This window comes from Tympanuchus pallidicinctus, unplaced genomic scaffold (genome assembly GCF_026119805.1).
Source record: "Tympanuchus pallidicinctus isolate F22 unplaced genomic scaffold, pur_lepc_1.0 scaffold1, whole genome shotgun sequence".
Lineage (NCBI taxonomy): Eukaryota > Metazoa > Chordata > Aves > Galliformes > Phasianidae > Tympanuchus > Tympanuchus pallidicinctus.
The window spans coordinates 34,921,722-34,949,346 of record NW_026294618.1 but is presented as its reverse complement, the minus strand read 5'-3'; the positions used below and the strand labels follow the sequence as shown (position 1 = coordinate 34,949,346).

Sequence of the window (27,625 nt, the reverse complement as noted above, 5' to 3'; positions counted from 1 at the left end):
TTGCTCTGAAGCATGGTGCCCATATCACAGTTGCTGTTTTCACCCAGAAGAAAAAAAAAATAAAAAAAATCAGTAGACCATGGCTGCAGGAAAATATTTAGAAACGTGAGCAAAATCACCTTCTCAGAAACCAGACATTACAAAATATATACCTTAGATTATTTTTTTTAAGGTCAAACTGAAGGCACGCTCGCTGGAAGTGTTGAAAGTGATTATTATCGCTGCTTTGCAACCAGTTTGGTGAAGTTGTACAAAATCTGCAGGATTTAATATTGCATTTAGCACATTATTAAATAAGGAAATCTGTGTTGTAGCTGTGTTCTGGCAAAATTTCAGTTTCTATATGCTTCAGCTGAGCATGTTTCATTTTCCACCAGAGTGGTAGATCACATGACAGGATACACAGCCAGAATTAAGTGCTGTTAATGTCTGGGATTTGACTGCAGTTTTGCCATTATATTTGGCATTTAAAAAAAAAAAAGAAAAAAAAAAAAGTTCTAGAACAAAATGGCCCCTCTGTGCAAAAAGTCTAAACAAAAGGGAGAATGAAAACACAAATAGGGCATTTGCAGTCACATGAAGGAAGGGGAGGCAAGCTGACTATTTTGGCAGCACTGACTATGCCCAGGCTGTGCAATGCTTGCTCCTATCTGTCATGTGCAGCTGGTGACAAGCAGCACTGTGAAAATAAGCCCCAGATTTCTGTCCATGCACACATTACAACACTGTCTCACAGGCATCAGTGGTTTCACAACTGAATCACCTGGCAGCGTTCATCGTCTGTAGCCTCAACTATCAGTCAGGCAATGAGTCTGAAAGTAAAAGCAGTCTCTTACTGCTAGTTCTGCACAACTTCTTGTGGTTATCCAGCACCAGTACAGGCCATGAAGTAGCTTAATTAAATGGAGAAAACGTCGCTTCAGAGAATTTCTGTTACTCAACATTTATGCCTATTCAGTTTATTTTCAGTAGTGTTTAGCTGCTATGTAGCTAATGTATATGCTTTTTTTAGCTAAAAACCCCAGTTTCATGTTAGTTACTGGTGCTTCCTCCTTGAGTTGTGTAAAATTACACTGTAAGTGCTGCCAGGTTCAAAACCAGAGCCCAGAAGAGAACGCTGAACTCTGTACTGCTCTTCATCATAAATATCACTCTTCTCAATTCATGCCATTATTCCAATGATCATATATTATTTGAGATACCTTCTATCAAAGTAGATCCCAGATTTTTTTTTTTTTTTACATAGAATTTCACATTTCTGACTGCAAAATACTACTGTGCTGCTTCAGGGCAGGGCAAGATTTAGTCAGATCTCAGAGCCCTTCTCCCACTGCATGGCAAGGTGGCTTGGGCAAGTGAGGAAAGCTGAGACATAGCTGCTAAGAACGTCTCTAATGGTTTGTGAATGTGGCATCCAGTGCCTGCAGTCTCAGTATAAAAGTAACCAAGGCAAAATCCAGGTGAATTAAAGATCTAGAAACAAGAGTGTCGAGCTTGTGTTGTTGAAGACAAGCACGTAAAAGCTCTATTTTCTTGCGTCTTCCAGTGAATTAATGGAAGACTGAAATTGCTGAGAACTTGACCACTTCAACTTGGTAGTCATTTCCTTAGTTTTAAATTGATGAAAGTGCTATCCCAAATGTATTGCGGCTGTTACCAGGCAGCAGAAAAGCCGATATTGTAAATGCAACCAAAAATTCCTTCAGCATTGTGACATGGAAAAAGGGATCTGATCTGTTTATCAAGTCAAGCTTCTGCTGGTAATTCATGCCTAAACCAATGGTCATAGGCGTATGGCCCTATCTCAGTCTTGTGTGATCTTGAAAAGAAACAAGCATGATGCTACTACATCCTACAGCTCTGTTAACTGTTTTGGATGAGTTGTTTGTTTGGCAGCAGGGTGGAAAGCCAGTGGTTTTCAAAGCACCCTGCTCTGGCTGTGAGGTCCCCAAGTTCCTTGTGCCATGACTGGCAGCTTGAGATGGAGAGGCATAATGGAGACACGCAAGGCCATGACCCAGCGGTTGGTCTCCTTGCCTTGGCACAGCCCATTTCCACACCTCTCCTCTTTCCAGGCATGTGCTGTTCCGGAACACCTCCAACATTTTGCAGGAAAGAAGAGGGAACGCTGCAAAGAAGGAACAGAGTGCAGCCCAGCCCCAGGCCCGGTAGCTTCGGCATAGCATCACTGCCATCCACGTACACTGGGAATGGTGGTCCTGCCTCGGCCCCCCGCGTTCCACCAGCCAGGACTGAAGTGAGCCCGTTCCGCTCAGCCCAGGAGTAACACGGCCGGCACTCCGTTCCGAAGGCAGCCAAGCCCGTGGCTGTGTGAGCCGGGTCCCCACGCGCTCAGCTCGAGGCTGTCATCGACCTTTTCCTTCTTTCCCAACGGAATCACGCCCGCGGGCCGCTGCCACAGCGCCGCTGGGCGCGGGCCGCCCGCAGCCAACAGCAGTGCAGCTCGGCCCTGCTAGCGGGGCGGCTCCGGGGGCGGTGCCGGTACGGCAGGTGCCTCCCTCCGCCACGTCAGGGGAGTTTCCCGAGGCGAGGCGGGTCGAGCCGCGTCTTCTTCCTCCTCGGTTTCCCCCGGCCGCCACCACCGGAGACGCCGCGGAGGGAGAGTAGTGTCGGCTGCCATGGAGGCCCGCTACAACCTCAAGAGCCCGGGTAGGCCGCAGCAAGCCGCTCTTCGGGCCGCGGCTGGGCGGGAGGGAGCGGGCCGGGCTGGGGGGGCCGAGCGCTCGCCCAACAAAGGGCAGAACTGCGGCCCGGCCTCAGCGCCACTGGGGCGGCGAGGGCCGGCAAGGGGGGCGAGCGGCAGGGCGAGCCGGGCGGGTCCGGGCCGTGCTGCTGATGCCGGCTGCGCAAGGCGGGTCGGGCCGCGATGCTTGGAGAGGCTGGAGCTCTCGTTGAGGGGAGCAGAGCATCTCGGGGCGCTGCCGTGTCTGTATGCGTCGACGCCTTTTTATTCTTTTTCGTGGTTGGTGGACGCGTAGGTTGGAGCTGCTGCCTGCTGGTGTGCGAACGTGGCTGTGCCCGTGCTGTCAGGTGTTTGCTGGCTCCTCGGGCCTGCGGGTGGGGAGGGACGGGCGGTGATGTTGGCTAAGTCTGTGCAGTGAGGCTTTTTCATGAGCTGTTGTGTGCTGTTTTTATGTGCCACACCTACACGTGCGTGTATATGTGTGTTCAAGGGCTTCTGCAATAAAATTCTTGTGTTGCCAGCACCAGGCAGCATTTTGAGTCCTTAAACGAGGGTTTTCCTCAGGTGAGTCAAGGCCAGGCTGGATGTGGTTCTGGGCAGCCTGGTCTAGTGATTGGTGACCCTGCACATAGATGATCATTGTAGTCCTTTTCGATCCAGGCCATTCTATGATTCTGTGATGTCCTGAGAAACAGCACAGGAAGGGCAGAGAGGGATTCCCTTCCCAGCAAGGGCCCCGAGTCCAGGTGGGCTCCCTCCTGGGGCAGCGACCTGTCTCTGGCTGTGTGCCTCTGTGGCTTCTCCAGCAGAGCTTCTGGTACTGGGAGGGCTGGCTGCATTTCTGGGTCAATCATTGTCCTGCCCCTGTTGCTCCAGCCCAACTTTGGGCAGCAGGTGTTATCAACTTCATGTTACTGTGACTATACTGTCCTATTACCAGCATGGGGGGCGGGGAGAAACTTAGCATCGAGATGACTTGTGCTTTGCAAATGCAAATGACAGGCTTGTTCACAGAACGTGTCTGTGTCTATTGCTAAATTATGTTTTCTTTTCTGTCTTTGTTCCTCACGCCCAACTTACCTGAGTAATGAGGAGCACTAAGCAAGTCATGTGCTCGTTATATTTTAAAATACCGGGAAGGTAGATTTATTTCTTTTATTTCCTTTTTTTTTTTTAAAAAAAAAAAAAAAAAAAAAAAAGTCTGTATGCTGCACATGTGTACTTCAAGGGCAGGCAAACATATTCACCAGTTCAGGTTTGCCACGTCACTGGAAGTTGTGGTGATGGTGTAACTTTGGGATCACCGGCAAATATTTGTGAAGCATTTTTCCACTCTCTTGTTTTCAAGTGAAAATTCTCTTTACTGACTTGATTTTCACCGCCTGTGCTGTTCTATTGCAAAACAAACCTCTTTCAGGAAAAATAAATGACTCATACAGTAGGTCGATATTGCTTCCCCAGATCAAACATGCTCTGTAGCATATGGCTGGTGAAAACCTGTTAAAGATTTGCTTTAAATCACTTGTTTCAGAAGCCAATAATGCAGTAAATCTTCCTATAAAAATATGAGCAGAAGATATTAAATACCAAAAAGAAATTCCAAGTAAATACTGTTTCTTCAACTGTTTTTACCCATTAACATGAGTTAATTATTTTTACACAAAGCACTTAGTCTGGCACTTCTTTCTGGTGAGCAAGTAGATGGGCACATTCGATTATTTAATATTCCTATATGTTTTACAAATTTCTTTTGTTGTGTTTAAATGTGCAGTGTAAACGGTGTAGTGTTTTTTGTTTTTTTTTTTTTACAATTGCCATTCAACTGAAGATGGAAGTGTACAATGCTCTAATTTTAAGATGGCTGTCATTAATGTAAGTGTACTGAAATACTTGATAACGAATCCACCATGTTTCCCGTTTCCAGTAATGAGAAATGTGAGTCGGTACTGGGGCCTGTCCTTTTCAGTGTCTTTATTGGTAACTTGGATGAGGACGTTGAGTGCACCCTCAGTAAGTTTGCAGATGATGACAAGCTGGCAGAGAGTGTTAATCTGCTTGGGTGAAGGAAGGCCCTACAGAGGGCCTATCTGGACAGGCTGGATAGCTGGGCTGAAGTCTGTAGGATGAGGTCCAGCAAGACCAAGATCTGGATCCTGCACTTTGCCCTCAAGAACCCTAGGCAGTGCTACAGGCTTGAGGCAGAGTGGCTGGAAGACTTTGTAGAGAAAACAGACCTGGTAGTATTGGTTGGTGCTTAACTGAACATGAGCCAGCAGTGTGCCCAGGTGGCCAAGAAGGCCAATGGCATCCTGGCTTGTATCAGAAGTAGTTTGCCAGCAGGAGCAGGGAAGTGATCATCTCTCTGCACTCAGCTCTGGTGAGGCTGCACCTCAAGTACTGTGTCCAGTTTTTGGCCCTTCCCAACAAAGACTCTGGGGCCCTGAAGTGTGTTTGGAGAAGGGCAGCAAAGCTGCGAGGGCTCTGGAGCACAAGGGTTACAGGAGTGGCTGAGGGAACTGGGGCTGTTTCCTCTGAAGGAGGCTCAGGGGATACCTTATTGCTCACTAAAACTACCTAAAGGGAGGTTGTGGCAAAGTGGGTGTCAGCCTCTTCTCCTATGTACCTAGTGACGGCACAAGAGGGAATGGCCTCAAGTTGCACCAGGGAAGATTCACGATGAATATTAGAGAAATTTTCTTCTCTGAAAGAGCAATCAAGTGCTGCACAGGGAAGTGATGGAGTCACCATCTCTGGAGGTGTTCAAGGAACATTTAGATGTGTGCCTGGGGACATGGTTTAGTGGTAAATGTTGGTGACAGGTGGAAGGCTGGACTGGATATCTTGGAAGTCTTTTCCAACTTTGGTGATTCTATGATTCTGTGATTCTTATAACTGTTTTGTACCAGCATGAGAGGCTTTGCCTGTTGAAATCTGCTTCTGCATGAGCAAACTCTGGTTCCAGATGCTGACTTCTGTCTGCTCAATAGTTGTAAAGAGGGCAAATGCTACTTACAAAGATTAGGAAAAGTTTATTTAAAAGTGATAGCAGACTTTTTAAAAAATTGTTTGCAATTAGAGAAGAACATGTTTTAAATAAGAAAACTTAATTGAAAGAAACTTGTTCTTTTGTTGCTCTTAAGCCAAATTCTGCTGTAAAGCCGTGATATGAGCTGAAGTTCTTAGTGATGCTACATGGGCACTATTTGTGTGAGTAGGTGCGTTACACTGGACTTGTGATGAGGATCAGCTGGTCTTTCTGGTGCCCTTCTTTTTTTTTTTTTGTGCTTTCATATAGCTCAAACTAGGAGTACTGTTGCTGCACACCTTTGTCCCAGTGTCGAGCAGGGCAATGCCACAGGTGCTTCAGCAACTTCCATTCAGCCACAGTGGTGCATGGAAGTGCTGTCTGGGCTTGGCTGATGAGTGAAGCTGCTGCTGGCCCTTGTCAGCTGTCCTCTCTAGGGGTGAGGAGGTGTGGGGCAGCCACCTGAAACTGCCCCTCACATAATCAATGAATGTGATTATTATTATTATTTTTTTTAATTCTTCCCCAAAGGATCATTAATGTATGAAAGAAAAAAATTTACCACTCTGTGCTTCACACTTCTTTGTATTGCCTCAGTAAGGCAAAGCCTATTAAGCTTTTGCTTCATATTTTTATTTCTGTTCTTGGCACTTCTAAAAGGACAAGCTGCTTTCTGTCTTGAAATTTCAAAATGGATTAGGCAGTGTATGTCAGCCTGCTACCATATGGCTGATAAACTGCTCCTGTTAGTAGTAAAGCTCAGCGCACTGAGACACAGACCTCATCCTCTCTGTGCTTAGAGAACATCTCTGTTTCTGAAATTTGACAGCTACTTGCAATAAGCACTTTAGCTTTTTTTTTTAATCTTTATTTTTGCTTTTTCCCTAAATGTTGTGACCCTCAGCCTGCTGCAAGGTCAGATGTCAAACCTTGCAGCCACTCTCCTGCAGTGACAGGATTCCTTGGCCTCTTATTTCTCATGGGACATCACCAGTCTTAGGAGCAGGTATTAGCACAGACACATACACAGAACTGTGACCACCTGCTTAGTGGCTCACATGGAACCTGCAAACAACAGTGGTGGTTTTATTAGAGTTGTTTCCTTTTAGCAGGGCTTCTTATGTAGAGATGTACTGATGTGGGCCTGAGGGGCTGCGAACAGCAATGGAGTGAGGCATGGAGTGCATGTCCTGCATTTGCTGTTGTTGGTGCCTCTGGATCCTGATGCATGGGGAGCATAATATGCCTAGGTGGTGATCCTCTTAGCTGTCATCTTTAATTCATTTACTGCAGGGTGAAGAAATGCTTTCCTACAATGTATACTTTTCTCTCCGCTCTGTACTTCTATGCAAGTAAGGAAGCATTTCATGCCACCAAGTGTATGCTAGTTCTCTGTTACTAAAATACAGTCAATAGAAAGTAAAGGAAATAGGTTGAATAGATGTTAAAAACTCGAGGCAGGCTGAAGATGTTGTTTGGTCTTAATGTATCCAACAAGCACCTTACCCTTGATAAGCTTTATCCTACTTTGTGTTGACTGAGCAGTTGCTTTGAAATGTAGCTCCCTGTTCTGAGGGAAACAGAGTGAAGGTGTGCTGCTCCCGAGGGTTAGAAGGCTCAATAAAAGCCTTCCTGTTTTTTGTTTGTTTTTTCCCCTCTCAGTTCTCAATACTCTGTATGAGTGCAGGAGTCACGTGGGTCTTGGGAGAGGATGGCAGTGAGGCCTCAAAGATGGAAAGCAACTGTCAAACTGAATTTTAAAATAAAAGCAATTTTGGAACCTGTGGCTGCCCCAGATATTAGGATTCTGCAATTGCATGTTTCGGTTCTGTAAGATTTTTTGTTGTTATCTCAAAAGATGCTCATCAGTGGCTTAAAGACTGGGGTGATTGGAACCTTCATCTGTCTTCTCAACATATGATTTTTGGGTGGATATGACTGGGATGTGAACTTTTCTTGCAAAAAAAAAAAAAAAAGTCTCTCAGTCCTCTAAGGAAGTTGTAAATGTGGTCTCAGTTCAGAATTGAGTGACTGTGAACAGCTGTGTAAATTTTATAAAAATATGGTCAATTTTTTTTTTTAAAGATGTACAAAAATATAAAGGAATTTTTAAAAAATCTGGTTGAAGGCATATTTTAATTTAGTGATAAGAAAAGTGAGGCTAAAAATGAATAGACAGGAAGAATGCAGAGGTGGAGCACAAAAGCTTTAGCCATGTGCTGCTTAGCTGTAAGTTTGGCAATAGTCTTATTGCTAGAGTAGTTACCACCAGGTACCTGGTTGTAGAGCAGAAGATGCTGTTCTGCAGGTTACTTTCCTGACCCCTCTCCACCCTGTTTATTGTTTTAATTACTGTGATTGCATGCAATTGACAGATTTTAAGCTGTCCAGGAAAATCACATCTGCAGTGGATCAACCCACAGATACCTGCAGCCATTGCAGGTCACACACAGTTATATGTTAGGCTCCCCGGGTGTAGTTCTTATAAACCAGTCTCTAGGAGTGTAATGCAACTTGAAAAAGTACAGTTCTCCATGTAAGAGAGCTGTAATTGAAAGTATTTGATAACTCAACTTGAGAGATGAGGCTGCACTGCTGTGGGCTTTGCACCATGAGCTGCCTCACTGATGCCCTTGTCGTGGAGCTCTGCGCTGCTACTTGGTGTGGATGTTAGTGCAGGCCTTTAGGAAGCTGGTAGCGATGTATGAGGCTTTTGTTTTCTGAGTGTTAGTCTGGGCTTCCCTGAGCGAAAGTGTCACCTTCCTTATGCTGCAGTCAGTCTCTTTGTTACGGGTTATTTGCATTAATATAACGCTCTTATCTTATCAGCTCGTTGGATTGCAATGCAAAGTGTTCATTGGTTATGCAAAAATGAACTGAAATCCCTTGTTAAATACTGAAGACTGATATCAAAACAAGGCCCTGTCTGGCTACATACAATTGCTTTATTTTCAGGCTATCTTTATATTCATGATAGACCTTATTTTTAGAAACCTGTTAATATTTTACTAAGACAAATACCACAGGTGTTCAAATTCCATCACAAGCAATAATATTTACATTTAGGAAGTTGATCATTTACATTTTCTTTGTACAGTGTTTTCCTGAGCTCCTAGGTGCAGAGTTATCTAAATTGAGCACAGTAGCAGGAGGACACGAATAGAACTTCAGGCATGGTCCAAGACAAACTGCAGGATGAATTATTCGTAATAAGAAGTAGGATTTAACTAACATACTTTTTGAATAGAAATAAACCTACTGGTCATACGTGTGTCCATCACACAGATTTTGCTTGTTAACGGTGATATTCCTCCCCACGAGAGTTAGTGATACTTCTAGACTTGGTAACAGTTTGCAGTTCTTTGTATTGAATGAATCCAAATTGTTCTCATTTTTTCAGGATTGCCATTGCCAGGTACTCAGATGAGTCAGTGTGACTTTTTTTTTTTTGAGTGGGTTGAAATGCCATGTTTCACATCAAGATTCTTTTAAACCAACTTTGGACAAGTGTCATGCACTTGTTGCTAGCAGACTGCAGGAATTACTTTCATTTTTTCCACTGTAGTTAACTGTAGCTAAAGGAGGGACTATGTTTATGTATTCTGCAGCTGTACTTAATGAAGTCAGGGCTTTTGAAAAACACTGAATCCTATGCTGTCAGGATGAACCCTGTCAGTCAAGCCTGATCTCCTCTACCTGTCAGCATACCTGTCACATGTGGAAGCACGTATACTGCTTTTTCTGAAAACATACTACCTTGTTTAATATCAAAAACTTCTTACAAGCAATTTATCTTTGATATAGAAAAGCTAAGCAGTATATTTTGGTGTGTTTCATGTGCCAAGAGTGGAATAGGATTTTGTATTCTTTCAGTATGTGTTTTGTAGGCTTATATCTATAGTCTGACTTTTGTTTAAAAAAATATCTTAAACTTCTTGTGTTGAAATTCTGTCTAAGAGGAGCCTAGCTGCTTGTTCTCCGTGCCTGGCAGCTGGCTGGGTTCATTCCTGGTGCAAATCCCTGTGTTCCTGTGCTGCAGGCATGCGGGCTGCTCCTGGTGGGACAGGCCCAAAGTGCTGCTGTGTGTCCAGAGCCCTCCTTTTAGGCTAGGTCCAAACTAACTTTGTTTGTTGAAGCCTTGGTAGGCTTTGTTAGGTTCATTTTTCAGATTCTTCGCAGTTTTACTTGGTAGGATTTGTTCCACTGCAGAGTGGGTGACCTCGGGAGCTCTGTGAGGAGTTGCCAGTATTTCCTGCTGCAGCAGAGAGCTCCCGTGGACCATGTTTGCTTTCTGGACTGAATTAATTTTGTCCTGTTTATAATTATCAGGAAGTGTAAAGAAGGAAAAAAGCTCCTTACTGTAAATTGAAATTAAAATAGTGGGGAGGTCAGAGTAGCTTCCTTCATAGCATTGTGGAAGCAAGGCAGGTCACAGAGTTGGGTGGTGTAAATCCAGGAATTGTGCTTTAGTCACAGTGTTTTCTAAAGCTGTGGTAAAAGGGAACTTGGGCAGTATTTTTCTTTCCATGGATATAATTACATGAGTGGGAGAGACATCCATGGCTTGAACTGGCCACAGCTGATGGAGTAGGGCATCCTGTTGCCGTTATATCCTCTTAAGGGGGTAACTGATATTGCTAGATTGTTGGGTTTTTGTTTTTGTTTTTTTTTGAGTAACAGGAGGTAGTAATGACTTCCTTTTTAATCTTGCACATGAGGTGACATCCTTCAGTTTCTTGTCTGTCATTCCTGTGTTCACTCTGCGTTTTGGATTGGCTGGGCCTATTGGGAGTTATTGCGTGATGCTCATGAGAGCACCTGGCTGGGCAAGCACTGAAAACAAAAATTACTGAAGGGGAAGGAAGAAAGTGATGCAGCAAAGAGAGATGTGCTGGTTGTTTTGAAAAGAAGGGTAGAGAGTAACAGTGAAGGCTGTGCTGAAATTAGAAGAATATCATTGTGTCCATGTTTGTTAGTAAGTTTAGATTACAGGGAACTGGGCCAATTTTTTGGCTGGGTGAATGTGTTTTCTAATATGGTATAAACACAGATCTCCTTGTGCTGCTGTTGTGCTGGCTTCTCTCAAGTCTTACTGTGATCTCCTTTGGATTGATTAAGGAGCTAATCACGTAATGATCATAAAAGGTGTCAGGTTCAAGATTTCCAGCAGTTGTTCAAAGGTGAATATATACCTCTTATGGTAAAATACTAGGATTGGTGGTCTCTTACATCTTGTCTTTGAAAACTCGGACTCGGTTAATGATACTTGTTTTTTCTCTTAGTCTTTGATGAAGTTAATAATGCAACTCTATTTTAATTCTGCTGCTAAGGCTTTCTTTTGAGAAACTTTGTGACCATGCAACGTTTTTTATAACTCTGTGCTTGAATGAGTCATTTAAAAGATTTATTCAGTGTGAGCAATTTATTTTGTGTCTTGGGTTATTAACTTAGTGAAAAAGCTGTGATGTGTTAGAAGTATTAGTTAGCTGAAAGGAGCTCTTTCCAAAGTGTTTACGTATGTTTGTGTGCAGTATGTGTTAATTTTTCTTTATTTTCATGTTTCGTGCTTTCTTTCTTTCAGCTGTCAAACGTTTGATGAAAGAGGCTGCAGAACTGAAGGATCCTACAGATCATTATCATGCACAGCCTTTGGAGGTTTGTTTCCCCATGTGCTTGCAGCAGCATGTAATAAAGCTCTGTAGTATATGCTATAAGTCCTCTATATACCTTTAAACGTGCATATTTAAATAGCAGCAAACTATCTTAAAGTAAATTCAGTTCTTCAGATGTTTTGGAAAGCAAGAGCAGAATTCTATATTTAATAGTACTGTGGGCTGAGATTTTTAGTGAAAGTACACAATAATAGTGTTTTCATATTCTGTGTAGTTCTGTCACATGGGTACAATATGTTTATTCCCCCTTCTCTTCCCTGAGACTATTAAGTTTAATTAAGCTTTTTTACAGTAATCAAAAATTAGCATTACCACCACTATTTTCATCCCAAATCCAGAACATGGCATCACACGAGGGTTTTGAGTTGAAAGGATGGTGGAATTCTGGTGCTTAGAAGCATAAAAAGAAACACGTTCTGATTTTTCTGGAATAATCACAAAAATAAAAGTTAATGTTTTGCTCAGTTTGGAGAATTGATTTGATTGCTTTCAGAAATACGTAGCATATTAAACATGCTTGTAGCTGGTAGCATGTTTCTGTTTTAGTACTGACTAACCTTGATCTGTACCTCGTTTTCTTTCTGAGGTGAGAAGTAAGGTTTAGCTCATGCAATTACTTGTAATTGAAATGAAAACTTTATTTTGCAGTTTGAACAGTGACTCATTAAGAAGTGAACAGTGGTATGTGAGAAGAAATGCTGGAAATGTTGACAGCTCCTTTCCTTGGGAAAAGCTGTAGCAAGATGAGCAGTCACAGGCATGTGATACCTATGTTCAGCTTTAGTTAGGAGACCTTATTCACCAACAGCAAGCTTCATTGGACTGCAGTGTTAATAGTAGGACTCGTCTTGTTTTTGTCCAAGGAATCATGAGCATTAGGATACCTAAAGCACAAAGCCAAACTCAGAGCTCCCCAAAATAATACTTAAGAAGTTATTTCCTTGTCCAATGAAAATATCCTGAAATTCAAACTCTGTGTATTGCAGTAAGGCAGGATAGTGGTGAGTCTGTGGAAAAACAAATGAGGATGGGAATTCTCAGGAACTTGCATCAGATCCCTGTGTTGCCCTGGCACAGAGGAGATCTTGGCGTAGGAGTCTGTGATTAATGTTCTTACTTGAAGAGAGCCCTCCAGTTCTGTATAAACTATTATTCAGTGGGGCAAAGACTTGAGTTTTCCCATATTTGACTCTTATATTCCACATGTCAGGAAATAAAACTGTTCTAATAATAGGCATAGATAGAGGTGAGGACCTTGAATGATACGTTTGAATTTTCCAACTAAGTCATATGGTAAGAAAATTACCAGGGAATCTACTTCATTTATCCTTTTCAGTGAAGTCTTAGTATACTGTTGGTTATCTTAATCTCTATCTAATTTTTTTTTTTTCTTCTTTTAAAACTTGCCATTCATTATTTTCTTAGAACAGAGGCTAAAGAAATGATGATTACATGTCAACTTCCTTGACACGTTTTTCTTTTTCCTTTGCTGTGGGTATTTTAGGATAATCTTTTTGAATGGCACTTTACTGTGAGAGGTCCTCCAGATTCAGATTTTGATGGAGGAATATATCACGGACGAATAGTGCTTCCACCTGAATATCCCATGAAACCACCAAGCATTATTTTGCTGACGGTAAGAACATGTACTAGTTTTCCATTTTTTTACATGTTCATTTTTACCTTGGATATCTGAGAGAAAGATTCCTGTCACCTAATATTATCTTTTATAAGATAGGGGGTATAGTATAATTAATGCTCCCAGTCTAGTGACAGAAGTCTTTCAAAGTTACTTTGGTATTCTGTGGTTAGATGAAGTTTTGGGTCTACAAGCGGAAGGCTTCCCCAAGACTAATACTAATTGCTTATGGATGTCTAATCTTTCTGTTGTCTCTATGGGTCATAGAATAAGAGAGTAATTATGGTTGGAAATGACCACGAAAATCACCTTTTGTCCATTTGTCAGCCTGCCACCACTGTGCACAAGGCCAGGCTGGATGGGACTTTGAGCAACCTGGCCTGGTGGGAGATGTCCCTGCCCATAGCAGGGGGTTGGAGTTATGTGAACTTACATGATCTACGTGGTCTGTGTTAACGTGTGTAAAGCACACCTATGATATGGGTGAAGGCTGTGTTTCTGTGTAATTTCATAGAGCCATAGATTTTCAGACTCTCCACAACTGTGTGGATTACAGGAGCAACAGGCAAGCCATCATGGCACACTGGGATGTATCAGGTAGGGGTCTCTTTGTGTATGAATGAAGGGAGTTGGCAGGCTTCTTTGTTGGGAAGGCTGAATGCCATATTTGTGAGGTTGGTAGTAATACAGTTACAAGTATTGTTTGCATATGGATTTATGATAATCTTAATAACTTGTTTTCTTTGTACAAAATAACCATGTTTTATTATATCCTCCTTTCTTTAAAGGCTAATGGCAGGTTTGAAGTGGGGAAGAAAATTTGCTTAAGCATCTCAGGGCATCATCCTGAAACATGGCAGCCTTCATGGAGTAGTAAGTAACAAATTATTTGAAAATCATCTTTACACTTGAAAAATCTTACAAAGATCACTACAATAGCACCTCATTAATATCTTTCTTGATCCTTGGACTAATTCTTAGTATGCATGCCAAAACTCCTCTCATGTGCTTCCCTGAACTCTGAGAAGCTCTGGAATTGCTGCACGCTGAGGAGTGAGCAGGAAAAAAAACCTCTTTTCATGGTTTTGTGTGCATTACTTTATTTATTTGCATTGGTTTGTTTGACAAAACCTGACTGAATTACAAAGCAGTTCTGCTAGTGTCAAGATTTTTTTATTTATTTATTATGACATTAGGAGAATAAATGGAAATTGCATTGATACTGCAAATGTTAAGCAGAACAGAAAGATCACCTTCCTAGCTCTGAGTAAGAATATGAGATGCAATTTCTGCTTCTTGTGTTCTACCCCATGCAAACACACCCATGCTCTTAAATGTACTTTATTTTTGCCAGAAGCAGCATGTGTGGGAAGATGAATAGAGCTCATAGTGGAAGGGGAGGCAGATTTTTGAGGGAGCAAAAGAATGCGAGAGTTGTAGAAATGTGAAGTTGTGAAAGAGGGACGCAGGAAGATTTGGAAACTATGGTCAATAAACACAAGCTGAAAAGATTGAGAAACTGAGGAGTATTGATAAGCTGTTAATGCTTGTGCATCCAAATAAAAATTCTCAGACTTGTTGAGATATTCTTAGCTTTTAAAAATCATTCTCACATAAATATTTTAAATTCCATTATTTCACTTCCCCCCCCCCGTCTAATCACTGAAATCAGCCTGAGTGTTGATTGAGAGGAGAGTGGTCAACTTTCGTTCTAATGCTTTACCTCTGAGCACTCCAGAGGAAAGATCTAAGCTGAGAATAACTGAATGTTTTCTATACTTTTTTAAAGAAGTTTTATTATCTGAACAGTTTCTGAGTTGCACAGTTGATCCAAGGTGATGAGGTGTTGCTTAGTACAGGATGTCAGTTATTTCTTTGAGTATCAGTTGCATTTTTAAAATAATGTTGATAAGATCTTGGGAATTCAAGTACTGTCAAATCTTTTACTTTTTTTTTAAAGAGCTCAAGATAGTCTTTGGAATAGGAATGCGTATGCATCCTGTATTATTTTGTGATTTTTTTTCATATTATATTTATTTACAAATCTTCTGGCAAACTGCTTTGAATTCTTAAATCTCACGAATGTATGTAAAGCAGAATTGGAGGATAAGTATTCCAAAAAGAGATCTTTTAGGCAACAGTTCTGAGTTATCTGTATTTAAGTTAGTTCCTTACCCAACATGAAGACATAAAGGGAACAAATTCTGCAGTACACTTCATAAAAGAAAATCACTGAGCTTCTGTGCACTAAATGGCAGAATGTGTGTCTGATAGGAAGTATGCACAAAAAGAAGGATGTCTTATGAATCTGCATCTTTCTTCCTTATCATTTATATATCCATTTTTATTTGGAACGTAATAGTAAAGTTTGGAACTCTACAGTGATGCAGTATTTTTGTGACAGCTTAGCTTTCCTTCTCTGTGTTGGCTGATGGTAAAATAAGACTTTGACTTGCATTATAATGTGAAGTTCAAAAAATGGGAAGTCATGTTCTGTATTTAGAAACAAACAGCTCTGCTTGTGTGAAACTCAGACTGCTGTTTTGGACAAAACAGAAGTTTTATGGGCAGTTCTGTAACCCATCTTACTCATTGCAGAGTAAGATGAAGTAGCCATTATTTCTGCAACTTTATTTATACCTCATTTTCCTATTTTAGTAAGAACAGCTTTACTAGCAATTATTGGATTTATGCCAACCAAAGGTGAAGGAGCAATAGGATCTCTGGATTATACACCAGAAGAAAGAAGAGCTCTCGCAAAGAAGTACGTATTAACTTTGTTACTGTGGATAAATGCACATATACTGTCTTTTTTGAGTAAGGCATTAAGCAGTAAGTAGTGTAAGTCAGGAGACTGTTCTCTTGAGCTTACTTTACATTTAAATAGCAAAGCAAACAAGCAAAACCAAAACAGTGGAATATTCTGTGCCTTACATGTTTTTCTTTTCCTGAATATTATGTAAGCTGAAGACTTATGGGTGAACAAATTACCTGGGAAGAGCTGTGCTCCTGCCAACGTTGTGTGGTCAAATTAGAAGTTCATCTGTAATTTGTTTGATAGAGATGTGAGTAACATTGTGATACAGTAGTAATCGTCCTGCATAAGGAAAATTAATGTGATAGAGTAAGAGTGAGTGATAGAGAAAACAACAACAAAGCCCCTTTTCCCTCAGGAACATAATAAAACAGCAACAACAACAATCTGAAGTAATGACTTCTGAATAATTTTTAGGAAATTAACTTAATTATATTTGGGATTGTAATGACATTATTAGCTTGGTAGGCAGGGGAAGAGCAGTGGATGTTGCTTATCTCTACTTTAGCATGGTTTTCAGTACTGTCTTCCTTTCAACATCCTCATAGAGGAAAAATTGTGAAACATAGCCTAGGTAAGTACATAGGGAGTTGGGTTGAGAACTGGCTGAGCAGCCTGGCTCAAATGACTGGGCAGGGATTTTGAGTCCAGCTGGAGGCCAGTCATTCGCTGCTGGTGTACCCCAGGGGTTGATGGTGGGACCAGAGATATTCAGCATCATTAATGACCTGTATGGTGGGACATAGTGTGCCCTTGGCAAGTTTGCAGGTTATTAAGAACGGGGAAGAGCCTCTAAAATGCCAAAGGCTTGTGCTGCCATCCAGAGGGATTTGGACAGGCTGATGAAATGGGCTAAGAGAAATCTCAAGAAGTTCAGCAAATGGAAATGCAAAGTACAGCTCCTGGGGAGAAATAATGCCAGTATCAGCTGGGATCAACTAGCAGGAATTTGGCTTGGCAGGAAAAGAAATGGGGTCATAGTGACTCTAAGTTAGCTGTGACACAGCAATGCACCTTTGTATCAAAGACCAGCAGCCTCCTGGGCCGTTAGGGATGGCATTACCAGCATGTGGAGAAAAAGGTGATCTTTCCTCTATGCTGCAGTCTACACCTGCAGTCTTGGATGTGGGCTGGGGCTGTGTCTAATTCAGGATACAGTGTTGATAGGAATTACTGAAGGGAGTCTAGTTGAACTAAATGGCCACCAGAGGCCAAGTGCCCTTCTTTTTTTTTAACAGACGGGTGTGAGTTTACTGTGCCTGTACTCTGAGCTAATCAGCAGCCTGCAGCGTGGCACTGTGATATAGCTAATAAACCCTGCTGAGAGGTAGGGTTTATTGAATTGATCTGGATAGTGTGTTACGAAGGCTGTTTGGTCTCTGGTCAGCTTGAAGAACTGCCTTCAATATGCACTATAGACAAATTCTGTGTGCAAGAGTAAAGGTAATGCTTTAGCAGAAACTTTTGGATTTGAGGTACAAAGTCCTAAGAGAATATGTATTTGTAGAATAGATTCTATTCAACATGTTTCAAGGTAATGCAGTTCATGGGGAATGAGGGATGGGAAAGAGGCTTTTAAAGCTATTGGTCTTGAAACTGCATCGTTATATGGACTGCTTTGCAAATGCTTTGCTTAGCCAAGCATATAAGAACATTATGAGAATGTGTCATTCTGAGTTCTGTCATTTTGTGGCCAGGTCACAAGACTTCTGTTGTGAAATGTGTGGCACATCTATGAAGACAGCTCTCTTACCACTAACGTCAGGAAGTGGATCAAGCCAGGCAGACAAGGAGGCTAAAGAACTTGCCAGACAAATTAGCTTCAAGGTGTAGTAACTGTTCAAACATCTTTTTGTCTGCTGTACAGAACTGGGAGGGGAAAAAAAAAAAAAAGTAAATTGTGTAAAAAAATTATTTCACAAACCTTCATAGATTACTACATGGAAATTTGTGTTTTTAAGGAGAAACTGAAGGAGAAAAATGGGAATGGATCTCTGGAAATGTGACAGTTTATAAACTGTGCATCTCAAGTACTGATTAATTGGTAATAATTTCAGTGATAGCTACTCTGGTAAAAACCGCATATATTGCTTTCAGTTCTATGTTTTCACTTATAATGTGATTAAATTCTCCAGACTTTGTCAGAAATGTGCTAGGAAAATTTGGGCAACACTAACCTAAATTGTTTTTCTTTGTGATTTTTTTATTTTTTTTTTTCTTTTGGCTTATGGAAGGAATGAAACATTCTTACTGAAAAATGGTTGCAAATGCTTTTGAACTACTCTGCAGCTGAAGATACTGGAAGTTGAACTCTGGTGTGAAAGTTGCTCTTACCCAAAAATATGTTCACTAGCTTGTGTTTTGGTAAAAGTAACGTTTTTTACTGACATCTGTGCCTGAGAAAATTGCATGACTTGCATATACAGTTTTTTTTTCATTGGGTTTTGCTCTGAACTTTGTATTTTTCCACTAAGGAAGGGTGCTATGCGTGAGTGGGGGTCAGCAGTGAAAAATAATGTGACAATGTGGCAGTGGTGTAGAATGCGTCCTCACTCAGAGGAGGAGTGCTAGTGTGTCCTCTTATATCACCCAGTTTTTTTCCTAACACTGTCCTAAAGACTGTGGGGTTTTTTGTGTGCTATGAGAGTGAAGATTGCTTCATCACTGCCAGTTTTGCAAGACAGGTGCATTCTTTTCTTACCTCACCCCTACACATGTTAATATAGGAGTCTACATGTAATGCTTACGGTTACAAACTCAACCAGATAGTTTTGAGGATGAGGAAACACAGAATTTTGAAGCTGAGCCACCCAGAAAAGCAAATTAGATTCACTGCCCATCTTCTTTACAGTGTTTAAGATTTAAAAAGTGTGAGTTTAGTTTTTTAAGCACTGCTAGTCTTTATTGCAGAAATATCTTAGTACAGTTTCTCCTTTCAAGAACTCATCTCTCATACTTTCTTCTCAAGACTAAAGTTTTTGAAGTGAAAGATTTAAGGATGTCAGTCTCTAAAGACCATTGATGCATTCCATGTATTTAACTCAATTTCTGAAGGGAACACTAAAGGAATAAGTGAACATGATTCAGGGTTTAACATTCTCTTTACAGTCCTTCATTCTGTTTTGTTTTAATGCAAGGTAAATTAGCTCTCTTCTGTAGGTGCTCTTAACTCCCTTTCTCAAATTCCTTTTTTTTTTTTTTTTTTTTTTTAATGTTTCCTACACCTCTGTTGTTGTCTTTGTTATCATTCATGTCATGTTAGACTGAAACAATTTGCATGTTTGTAGCAAAATAGTATGAATTACTAGCAGAGTACAGAAATACAGAAGTTTTTAATAATTTGAGTATATTTCATGTCAACTTATGGGATAGGATTTCTCCTTAAATAGCCAATTGCGTGTGTAAATTGGGTGAGCCTCTCTGCTAGTAAAAAACATAAGCAATATCTACATTATCTTCATCCTTGTAGAAGAGATTCCCTAACTTTTTCTAGATCCTAGGATTATAAGAAATTCTTTCATACCAGCCTTAAGCAAAATGATAACTTTTTAAAATACTCATGTTTGGTCTTGAAAAAAGAGTACGAAATTCAAGAGGAAAAGGTGTTCCCTTGATTTTCCCACTTCCTTGAGCTTACATGTTTGGTAGAGAGCAACAGTTTTTAACATAATAACAATGACTTGCAAATCTTGTTTGTTTTAGATGTTATGTACCACAAATACCATTCCACTTAAAAGATATGACTCATATATGCGTTATAAGAACTTATTCCGTAAAACAATGTTATATCCAGATGATGCCATTATAAGGCATATTATGCAGTAAAATTAGTTTTCCATCCACTTTTGTTATTATGTTTAAATTTGTTCAATTTTCTGTGAGGTTTGTGGATTTTCCAGGAGCAAAGGTAACTCCTGGAGAAAAGAGAGATTAGGCTGGGAAAAGATGCTAAATTGGTAAACTTTGGAGTACTTTTTTTTTTTTAATTAATGTGACTTCAGTCTAGTATACTAGTCTTAATACTTTAATAAACTAAAGTAAATCAGATGCTTGAGGAAAGAAAGTACCAACTGAATGTGAGGGGGGGGGGGGGGGGGGGGGGGAGAAAAATCACCATGAAGGCTGTCAAACACCAGAGCACAATTCTCAGACAAACTGTAGCGTTGCCAGCTTCAGAGAGGCTCGAAACTTGAGTGGACACAGCCCTGCTTGGAGGAGAGAGTTGGATCCAGTGATGTCTGAAGTCCCTTCCAGCCTAAAGTATTCCATGAGTCTGTGTTGATTTGTTTCTGATCCACATTTGAGTCATAAATTGTTCTATCCTAACTATCCTGATATTAGAGTCCATAGTAGTCCATATAGTACTCTCTATAACTTCCTGAAGTTTGTAGTGAGCTGGGGGTCGGCCTCTTCTCTCGTGTCATTAGTGATAGGACCAGGGGGAATGGCTTCAAGCTACGGCAGGGGAGATTCAGGCTGGACATGAGGAAGTATTACTTTTCAGAAAGGGTGGTCAGGCACTGGAATGGACTGCCCAGGGAAGTGGTGGAGTCACCAAGCCTGGGGGTGTTCAAGGAAAGGCTGGATGTTGTGTTGAGGGACATGGTTTAGTGGGAGCTATTGGCAATAGGTGAACGGTTGGACTGGGTGATCTTTTAGGTCTTTTCCAACCTTGGTGATTCTATGATTCTACGAGTAGTCAAATGTAAAAAGAAGTCAGTATTACCATTGTCTGATTGTAAGTATTTTTAAATCTTGAAATCATGTTCAGATCATTTCAGTGGCAATAGCGTTCCAGGAAAATCAGAAAATTAAGTGTCAAGAAACATGGGATTTGATTTCCCCACACAGAACAGCAGTGTGGAAGAATATTATGATTTTGTCATCTTCTTAGTTTGTTACCTACGTGACTGGTTGGCTTCTAACCAGTTTGTATTTCCTGCTACCTTTACTTATATTTCCATTTGAACTCAGGTACCAATCCTTGAATTTGGAACTGTAATCTCTGGAATAAGTTGAGATTCTGATACAGGTTTTGGGAGATGTAATATTACGCTCTTCAGGGAGAGAAACTTGCACACAGGGTGGGGGGGGAAGGAGGGGAGGAGACTATCTGGTCCCAACCTTTTTGTTTTTTAATTGCTTTTTTTTAATTTGGATATGTATATGCTGTGAAGTGTTTCAATTCAGGAGTGTGATGATATGTCCTTCTCTTATTGCAAACATACTGTTTTAGGAGGAGGCTTGTTAACAACTCTCTATATATTCCTACAGATCTACCAGTATCTCACATTTCCAAAAGTGTGAAACATTAATTCTGAAAAATTATGCTTATTAGACATTTTATATGTGTATGTAATACAGTATTATAAGGGCATGTAAATCTATTTTAGTTCTTGCACTGAAACTTAATGAAAACTTACTGCCTGATGCAGGGTAGTGCCCTGCACACGCATGCTTTCTGGCTGTGAGACGATCCTAGTACTCAAACCACTACAGCAAACTCAAGGTAGCACTTAGTGGGCCTAATTAGCCCTGATGAGAAACAGGCTGTGTTAGTTCCCATGTGACAATACAGTCAGCACTTAGTTAAGTATCATGAGAAAGAGCAGTTTTATAAAGACGATGTTATTTCTGGCACAGTAATCTTTTGAAGAATTTTCTTCTTTTGTTGTTTTTTTAATGTTATACCTATTATTATGCACAAATAGAACTAAGAAAATCCAAAATAAAACTGGGATATTGTCTAAGCTGGTGTTTATTATCTGTAATCTTATTTCATAAGAGTTAGATTTTCATAAACCTGTGGATGTGTTGAAATACAGTTGGCATCATTCTTGGAATGAATATTCTAGGAAAATTTAAATCTTCTTTCAACTTTGATCTCACCTCTGAAGTGTGTGCATGTATTCCTTGCAGGCAGAAGTCAATTCGTCCAGGAAGTCCGAAGCAGAACCTTCAAACTCAGCAGGACTGAACTGCTCTGCGACTTCACCTGGGCCCCAGCAGGATGGTGCAACTCGAGCATTCCGGGATCCAGCAAGTGCAGTGGTATGGTCCATGTCTGAGTTTTATCAGTGCATAGTCTGAATGTGAAATCTGCACTACTGATAGTAACAGAGAGGAGGCTTTGTTACCAGTATGCAATCCATGTGTTTCTTGTCAAATTTCTGCATTTCATGTAAACTTCGGCAAACATTATGCAGGATGGCTTCTGAAAACAGAGATCTTGTGTATTCACTTTCTTCTTTCAAAACCAAACTATAAGACTGTTTAAGTACTCTTCATGCAGTTCTTTTTCCAGTAGCTCATTAAATACGTGAGGTTACACTTCATTACAGTATTATGTCTTAGATACTATTTACCATCTGCAGAATTATAGAATCATAGAATGGTTTGGGTTGGAAGGGACCTTTAAGATCATCTAGTTCCACCCTCCCTGCTGTGGGCTATGCTTCCCAGTAGACCAGATTGCTCGAATCCCCATCCAGCCTGGCCTTGAATGCTCCCAGGAAGGGAGCACACCTTGCTGGGCAACCTGTTCCAGTGTTTCACCATTCTCAGAGTAAATAATTTCTTCCTAACATCTAGTCTAAACCTATGCTCTTTCAGTTTAAAATTGTTTCCCCTTGTCCTGTTGTCGTTACATGCCCTTGTAAAAAGTCCCTCTCCTGCTTACCTGCAGACCCCCTTCGGGTACAGGAAGGCTGCTATAAGGCTCCCCCTGGAGCCTTCTCTTCTCCAGGCTGAAGAGCCCCAGCTCCCTCAGCCTGCCTCCACAGGGGAGGTACTCCAACCCTCTGTGTGGCCCTCCTTTGAACCCGCTCCAACAGCTTGATATATAATAGATTTTTTTTTCAATTGTGGTCTTAATGAAAGGCAAAAAATGTTGTAGTGATAACTTGTAGCTTTTAAATTTGACTAAAATACTCTTACATTTGAAGTAAACTCCATGACATTTACATCTTCATAGTGCTAGGTATAGAGCTTACATAATAGGTTCAGAAGTGACCGAGGCCTGGTAGTGGGCCAAGGCAGCTGCTGTTATGACTCTGGCAAATGCAATCTAAAGTCACTGATAAATTGCAGACAAATCCCAGCTAAGCTGTGTTTTTTAGTGAGGATGGGGCTGCAGATTGGTTAAAAAAACTCTAACACGTCAAAGAACGTCAGACCATCTGTTGCATGTTTGCAACATATTTTCAAGCTATGTAGAAATATAAACATGCTAATAACATATGTTTTTTCCACAAGAAGGATTTTTCCAGACCGCTCAGAATTTAATAAACCATTTTGTTTCATTCTTCTCAGTACAAATCCTGGCTTATATTGTAGAACTGGCCAAAATACCAAACGACTGGTAGCGTTTTCTTGGGGGGAGTGGGGATGGGGAAGGAAACTTCAGTCAAAATTGATCTTTTTTTAATTACTCCTGTTTCTGAGAAATCAGTCAGTGATGCTGTCTTTGTTGTCATTTACCAACTTAATTTACAGCAGAATAGTCCCATGTGGAATGAATGTTTTAAGCATAATAAGAATATTTTAAAAATGTTTATATGCCATAGACAGTAAACAAAGAAAAAGTTAATTCATGTGTTAAGGGATCAGAACATCACTGTCTAATGGGCTTTAGTTTGATTTTGAAGAAATACCTGTATTTGTGAGCTGCTAGTTCTTGGACATTAGGAATTTTCTGGAGCCATTTTCATAGAATCCTAGAATGGCCTGGTTTGAAAAGGACCACAATAATCACCTGGTTTCAACCCCCCTGCTATGTGCAGGGTCACCATTTTTCGTGCTAAAACTAATAGAAATCTTCTCAAAGCATGCAGGGGACTGGAGAGACCACCTCCTATAGCAGTGGTCACCTAAATGTTGGTACCTATACTCTCATTGTAGTCTGTGGACTTGTTATTGGAGGCTGGAGAGCCATGCAGAGACTGGTAGGGCACATTGCCCTTCTATCCTTCTGGTTGTTCTGGCTGGTGCTATGGGCTGTTATGGGAGTATGAAGTTCAATCCATGTTAATACACTAAATGTAGGTGGACAGATGTGTGGTAGATATCCCACCTTGGTGTATACAGTTAATGAAAAAAATTGATAAGAATTACAAAGTGTCAGGCTAAAAAACTGGCTATTGCATTTTTTTTTTTTTATTTAAATAAATTAGGAGGATATTAAACCTCACTTATTACTAAGCAGTATACTGTGGCAGTGTCTAGTACTAAAATACTGGCTGGATGAAGAGTAAGAGTGATAAAATAGTGCAGTTGAAGTCAACTAATATTCAACTACTGAGAGAGCAGCTTGTGTGGGAAAATGAAGCTACATATTGATACGTGAGCTTTATAGAAGTACATATTTTCCTTTTGCTTCTGTGTGATCTTTTTTCTTTGAATTAGACTACTCCTTATTTTTCAGCCCACATTGGATTTTTTGGTTGCTTTCTTTTTTTCTTTTTCTTTTTTTTTTTTAAACATATTTTCTCCTCCTCTCTTTCTGAGAAGGAAAGAGGAAGAGAACAGTGTGGTAGAGCTGAACTGCTTATCCAGTGTTAAACCACCAACCTGCTTGTGTTATTCTTGGCTGTCTCTGCTGATTAAAAACCCCAGGTGGAAATACATCTATTCTACAAGATTTTTCTTTGGAGCATCCCAGGCAGCTTGCTTACTTGGGCAAGAAACCTGAGTAAACAGCAAGCTGTCAAGTAGTTGCACTGGACTGAAAACGTCCATTTCAGACCTACCTTTTTGTTTTAATGCTTAAACATTTTGACAAGGCTCAATCTTAAATTCCAGCGTCTGTGTCACTGTTCTTCATAATGTAACACTGCAAGTTTTATCCTTTCAACATTAGAAGCAGGGTTGGGACAGTGGAATGTCAAATCCCGTGGCTTCGGACCTACAAAGTGAGCATGGATCGGGTTTAGGATGATGCTCGCCTGAGCGGAGCAGCAGCTGCCATAGCTCGTTTGTCACTGGACGTAGCGGCAGCCAAACCTGTGGCCAGCAGAGGGCAATAGTTATGTGCGTGCATAGGTGCAGGAGTCAGCAGGGCCTTTGTTTCCAGGGATTTTGTTTTGTCTTTTGTTTTCCCAGTGATATTTATGACGATGAGAGCAGAATTTTGGACCCAACTGACCACAGGAAACCCTTCGTACTTTTCTTCTTCCCTTGCTTTACTAAACTTGTTTCCCCATCACTATAGGTGACTTAAAGATCCGAAGACTTAACTGCCTGATTGATTACTAAAGATTTCTTGAACTGCAAGTAGTTGAGCAAATCACAGGCAAAGGTATTTGAAGTACCTGGATTTGAAACTAAGCTAGATCTCAAATGTTATTTGACAGAATGTTATTTGACAGACTTTCTTCAGACACTTCATGTCCTTAGAACTGCTTGAAATAGATTTCTCAAGGTGATGTGAGGACAAACTGGCTCTACATAACAATATAATAAGTACTGGTAACATTTTTATCAGTATTAAGAATTATCTGAAGAGGCCATTTTAGTTCTACAGGTTGTCTTTGTTACCAGCTTTGCATACTGCCTTGCCTGACAGCTCTTTGTGTTTCTCTTTCAGTCAGAAGCTCAGCCCGGCAGCACAGCGGCTGGTCAGGAGCGTGCTCCGTCTGTGCCCACAAACACATCCCTGAGTCCCCGGCAGCGTCGTGCCCAGCAGCACAGCCAGAGATGGGCTCCAGCTTCAACTGACTTTAATCGGGTGCAGCAGCCCAGGGCCAACCCCAACCACACTGGATCCACCGTTCTGATCGTCCTGCTGACCTTTGCGCTCGCGGCTCTTATATTTCGGAGGATGTGCTTGGCTAATGAGTACATATTTGATTTATAAGGTTGTCTCTATTGTAAGAGCAGTGATTTGGATGCTCTACTGAACGTTCTGTATTGCGTTTGACATGGGAACTGTTTACAAAGATTACTTTTGTATGTATGCTTACATCCATACGAATGTTAATGTAGCTGCAGATACGTTACTTTAAGAGAAGCCAAGCTGGACGTCTGACTGCAAGAAGTGTTAACTCAGTGCCCAACGGATTGCTGGAGAGAGCGTGGTGAAGTAGTCAGGCTAAAGGACATGTGAGGGGGGTGGTACAGTAATTTATTAATTGGAAAAAGGCAATTCTAAAAAGTGGCTGATTCACTTTTTTAATGGAACATAAATGTAATTACCAACCCTGTATAAGTTAGCATAAGATCTAGCATTGGAGACAAAATTATAAAATGAATCAGTACAATGTGTTGGGGCCCAGTGAGCTCTTAATTTAGAGGTGATACAGCTTTGTAACACTTTTTATTTACTGTGACACATTTCTAGAGCAGAACACGTACAAACTGGTTGAGATTCTGCTCTGTGTGTGTGAAAGGGGGAAAGGAGTGGGACAGGAAAGGGGCCAGAAAACTATTTGCATTATTTTGGTTTTTTATTTGTTTGTAGGTAAGACTGGATAATCTTCTGCAAGATTTGAATGTCCTCTTCTAATACTCTCAACTGTATATCTTGCTTTTTTAAAATTGGAAGATTAATGTAAAACATGCCTATTCTTGCAATAGTTATAAATATGTAATATAATTATTTACCCAGAGTTATTGTTTTTTAATTATACCAGAAGTATACATAGGGCATTAAGCCAAATGTTTCACTTGTGGTTTTATTTCCTAAAGAAAACATAAACCTTATTATACTTAAGCTCTCATATATATGAACATGCTTAAGAGAACTATTTATTAAAACTTGGTAGTAACAAACTGTTTCAAGCCAGTCTTCGGTTACGTTTTAAGTATCTCAGAGCTTTTATTTGTTTTGTTTTGGTGGTTTGTAGCCTGAAATCAATATTGGACCCAGAGACTTTCTGTATTATTATTTTATTAAAAATAAATAACTGGTAAGATACTCATGAATGCTGTGAAATCATATATTCGGGCAATAGACCAAAACTTGTTGAGGTTGGAGAGGTTTTGTCTGTAGAATCTTCTAAGGCATTGCAGTGAAGTAAAAGAAAGCAATTGGTGGGATAATTTTCCTCCCATGTTACTGTAACTAAATCTTGGTTTTGTTGTCAAATAGCACAGACTTCAGCTAGATTTTCATCTTGCTTCTAGGCAAGTACTTACTAAAGTACTCTCCTGAATTTTGTGAAGTACAGTATGTGGCAGTGGTTTGAAACATTAATGTAACTGTAACAACCTCTAAAATAAAGCCCGTTCTATGTCTAATGGGGCTACTGACATCTGATTTTTTTTTTTTTTTGAGACAACAAACCTTTATAGCATTGTTGATGCTCTTGCTTGTGGAACAGAGATGGAAGAAAACTATATGCTTTACTGAACAGATCACATTCCACCGCAGAACAGTTTGGTGTCCTCTGTGAAGTGATGTTTTTCCTCTTTGTAAATTTATTTTGTTGAAACTTTTACAATAATTTGAAGGTCCCATAGTCATTGAAAGTGGTATTCTTGGTTGGTGTGTTGTTTGGATACCTGCTCTGTATTACAGACTGTACTCACAGGAGAGCTGTGTGAGAAGTCTGAGCCACAGGAGTGTAGTGCTGGCTTTTGGCCTTTCTGCTCCTCTGGAAGCTTTGCTCTGAGTGTACGTTTCTGTTTCTAGAGCCATGCTGCTGTGCCAGCATGCTTGTTGTTTAGAAAAATAAACGTGGATGTTTATTCACTGGCACATAAACCAACTGGCTGCTGATTTATATGCAGAGTCTGCTGTGCATGTAGATAATTGGGGGGAGGAGGCTGTGTT

General features: G+C 40.7%; 1 protein-coding gene across 1 annotated transcript; it reads left to right on the top strand.

Annotated features, from left to right (window-relative positions):
- Positions 1 to 2,528: 2,528 nt before the first annotated feature.
- On the top strand, positions 2,529 to 27,556 carry UBE2J1 (ubiquitin conjugating enzyme E2 J1). Its single transcript, XM_052690520.1, has 8 exons — positions 2,529 to 2,670; positions 11,311 to 11,384; positions 12,906 to 13,037; positions 13,829 to 13,913; positions 15,699 to 15,804; positions 17,553 to 17,682; positions 21,775 to 21,906; positions 25,439 to 27,556. Exons 1-8 carry the CDS (start codon positions 2,640 to 2,642, stop codon positions 25,706 to 25,708), a joined length of 960 nt encoding a protein of 319 aa, XP_052546480.1. The 5' UTR covers positions 2,529 to 2,639; the 3' UTR covers positions 25,709 to 27,556.
- The last annotated feature ends 69 nt before the right edge of the window (positions 27,557 to 27,625 follow it).